At 41.9% G+C, this 4,003-nt stretch overlaps 1 protein-coding gene across 1 annotated transcript; it reads left to right on the top strand.

Moving 5' to 3' along the window:
• The first annotated feature begins 229 nt into the window (after positions 1-229).
• On the top strand, positions 230-3,318 carry mrm2 (mitochondrial rRNA methyltransferase 2). Its single transcript, XM_071471075.1, has 2 exons — positions 230-612; positions 2,117-3,318. The coding sequence occupies exons 1-2, from the start codon at positions 324-326 to the stop codon at positions 2,551-2,553; spliced, it is 726 nt and encodes a 241-aa protein (XP_071327176.1). The 5' UTR covers positions 230-323; the 3' UTR covers positions 2,554-3,318.
• Positions 3,319-4,003: the final 685 nt, after the last annotated feature.

Raw genomic sequence — 4,003 nt, 5'->3', positions numbered from 1 at the left:
TTACCATGAAATATGTTCGTGTAGAAACTTTAGAGGTTTAAATGTACCTACGCGTAACTCCATTCGAACCGCTCTGCTCACTTTACAACAATAACAACAATAATCATAATCATAATCTGCATTTATGTACCACCTTTCCAGATATATTCACAATGCTTTGTTGCATTAAAGGCAAGCCAAATCTAGTTAAAATACACAGATATCCGAGGTAGGAACTATTATTGTCAACGTGTTGCAGTACGGTGACTTATCAACGGCGAGTTTCATTTTCCACGCAGGCGCGGTCGGTCGTGCAGTACACATGACCCCTCGGAGTGAAAACAATGTGGTGTGTCTTGTTGCAGAGGAGGCGTTTACACTCCTCTTTGTGTTTGATGAAGAAGCTGAGAGGTAAAACTCCCGCCGAGCAGCGCTGGCTGACACGGCAGCTCAGAGACCCGTACGTCAAAGCCTCTCACGACCAAAACTTCCGGTGCAGAAGCGCCTTCAAGCTGCTGGAGATAGATGACAAGTTCCGGCTGTTACAGCCTGGAGACGGCGTGGTGGACTGCGGAGCTGCACCTGGAGCCTGGAGCCAGGTGGCCGTGCAGAGGGTCAACTCGGCGGGGACAGGTGAGCGGACAGGCGGGTGTGTGCACTCTTGGGTATCTCCCTTCATTCATTAGGGTTGGCTTGCTTAGGTTTGTTGCAGAACTTGTTCTACATTATCTTTTATTTAGTTTTTTTTATTTATCAGTCCCTGTACATGTCAGAATTCTTGAAATGCTTTTGACTCTAATAAGCCTTTTAAATCCTCCTGACCGCTGTTATCTGTGGAGGAAATGCACAATACTGAAGAAAGTATTTGACAGATCAGTTTGTCCTGTTATTATTAATTGACTAAGACAGAATCCTGTGGTACCATATGAATGAATGCCTCAGTTTAATAACCTTGCAAAAATAGCCTTTTTTGTTTTGGTATGTGTCCATATTAATTAGTCAAAATTAAACTATCAGTCTATTCTACTAATTATAAAACAACATTTGAGTGGACTTTTGGATTCGCCTCTGAACAAGATAATTGAATATGCCATCTGTAAAACTGTGATGGGCATTTTTCACAATTTACAGAGATTTTATGGATTGTAGGACAAATCGACAAATCAGTGGAATAACTCACAAATAAACAAACATCAAAAATAATCAATAGTTGCTCTTGATTTTGTACAAACGCAGGAAACAATCCAGAAATAATGTGATCTGATCTTCATCTAAGTAGACAAACACGATGTGCTTAAGCTAATAACACTCCAACAATTATGATCTTTTGGGTCTTTACTGAACACACCAATGAAACATTCATTAATAATTGGTCGGACGTCCTTTGGCATCAGTAACCTTGAACAAGCTCTTCCAGTAGCACAGTGTTGAGGAGAAAACGTTGGACCTGCTTCAGCTCAGACGTATTCTCAGGATGTCTGGTGTGAGCGGCTCTCTTCAGGTCAATCACCAGCATCTCTTCTGGATGTAGGTCTAGCCTCTGACTTCTTTGTTTGAAGTCATTCTGTAGTGGATTTTTTAGCTGTTGCTCTGGGCTCTATTTTTATCTCAGTGATCATTCTGCACTTGGCTCATCTTAGCTGGACACCCACTACTTGGAAGAGTAGCCACAGAACTAAATCATCTCGATTTATAGACAGTTTGTCAGACTGTTGACTCATGAATATCTAAGCTCTTTTAGACGACTCTGTAACCTTTTCAGCTTCATGCAAATCAACAATTCTTGATCCTAGGTCCTCTGGGATGTCTTATCTCTTTTGCAAGGTTCACATCAGCAGATGCTTCTTGTGTGATAGAAAACTCTAAATGTTTACATGACTTTTTTACAAGTCAAAGTAGCTCTCACCCACACCTCCATTAACTGGACTCCAGGTTTGATAACTCCTGGCTCCAATTAGCTTTTGCTGATGCCATTAATTGAGGGGTTCATACACTTTTTCCAATCTACACAGTGAATATTTTAATTATGTATTCAGCATGGACAAATGACAAGAATACAATACAATGATTTGTGTGCAATTAGTTAAAATAGATTGTGCATGTTCATTGGAAATCTTTTTTTTTTTTTTCCTCCTAGACCCAGAGTCACCATGTGGTACAGTTGTTGGCATTGATTTGCTGAACATACCTCCTCTGGACGGTGCCCACTTCCTGTCCAGCCATGATGTCACCGACCCGGCCACACATGCCAAGCTGCTGGAGCTTCTGCCCAACGGCCAGGCTCGCGTCATCCTGAGCGACATGGCGCCAAATGCCAGCGGGTTCCGAGAGATGGACCATGAGAAACTCATCATGATGTGTTTGTCTTTGATAGACTTGGCTGAAAAGATTTTACAGCCGGGGGGCTCTCTGGTTTGTAAGTACTGGGACGGGATCCTCGTCCAGAAACTCCAGGAGAGGCTCTCGAATGTGTTTGGTAGTGTTCGGACTTTAAAGCCAAACGCCAGCAGGAAGGATTCATCTGAGAAATATTTCCTGGCTAGAATGTACAGAAAGCCAGTGAAACGACGGTAGTCGTCTTTTATCTTCCTTGTAAGTCTCCTGGTGTTTTAAAAATGTGGTCAATTCATATGTTTGGTTGAGATTGACAAAAGTGCCCTGCTGGGTTTTGAACATGAGGAAGAGACTCACTTAATGACTTCGATCAAAAGGTGGCACTGTTGAGGCATCAGTGAGGCTCGCGGCTGCAGGCAAACACACATCTCATGCTGCCGGAGCTGATTTTCATCCCTGCAAACTTAACACAGTAGCATCAGTGAATCAGTAATATGTAAACCTATGCAAGAATCATCAGTGTGATATTCCTCAAGAGCCCAGTGCTGTGTTTTCTCTGAAGTTATTGTTTGCCCCTCAGTGTTTGTTCTACACACTCAGTTTGCTATTTGCTTTGTTACAGAAAGTCATTTACCAGTGCTGCTTATGCTAATAATTTGCACTGCCAGCCATGTAGAAATATGTAATCATTCTCTCATTCAGAGTTTATGAAGGGAAAACCTAATACATAAGAGTCACATACAGCATGACTAATGGGAAGTGGGATGAAACTGAGGCTTGGCACGCTGCAAGTGTTGCTGGGCTCTGCTCTCTGACAGTGGAGAGATGGCCATTTCCTGGGAAAATGTTTTCAGGCCAGTAGACAGATTTTAAGATTCTCCTTTAAATCACTGCGCTGGACACTTTGGAAAGGACTGTTTATTTTGTTTGTGTCTGTGATTCTGTTCTGTTGTGAGTTTGGAGCCACTGATAATGAAATAAAAGGACGTATCTATCAGAGCAATATTATTAGAGACACAAGTCATATATTTGATGTCACTGAAATCTGTATAGGGATTCACAGTGTAGATCTTGCTGATATACGATAGATATAACATTGTCTACAGTGCGATGTGCATAATTGTTCTTCTTTGATTTGCAGTCCAGTGAATCCAGTCACCAGGGGTGAAGCATGAAAATGTGGGCTCTGTGCCCATGCAGTGTGCCCACTTCCCCTCTTTAATACATGCATGCACAGATAACTGTCTCTTTCTCTTTGATCATTTCTTGGGCATTTTATTGCTTTATTACAGCCAGCTGGAGACAGAGATGGGGGATGACTTGCAACAAAGGACCCCGGCCGGACCACAAATGTTGCAGTTAATGGTCAGCACCTTAACCCCTAGGCCACCAGGGTGCCCCCATGTGCAAATAAATGAAAAACAAGCAAACATATACATTCTTAATGGCTGTTAGTGTAGTCAGCACTGACCTCCTTGAATCAAATATTACTCAGATCAAATCTGTGATGCTTTTTTTTTTTTTTACTTTGAGGTTTGCTTGGAGAGGGATTATTGTCAAACATCATTCCCCTCATCATTGTTTATATCTTTTTGAAGAGACAAAGTGAAACTGGAAGTTCCAGATTCTGTTCCAGGAGTAGGAAAACCTTGGTAACTACACTAATAACTAAAAATCAGAGCCTTTCTTA

Source organism: Trachinotus anak, unplaced genomic scaffold (assembly GCF_046630095.1).
Source record: "Trachinotus anak isolate AG129_WGS33_773 ecotype Australia unplaced genomic scaffold, CSIRO_AGI_Tana_v1 ptg000003l, whole genome shotgun sequence".
Classification (NCBI taxonomy): Eukaryota; Metazoa; Chordata; class Actinopteri; order Carangiformes; family Carangidae; genus Trachinotus; species Trachinotus anak.
Note: the sequence above shows the minus strand (reverse complement) of the source record. Positions and strands in the feature narration are given on the sequence as shown.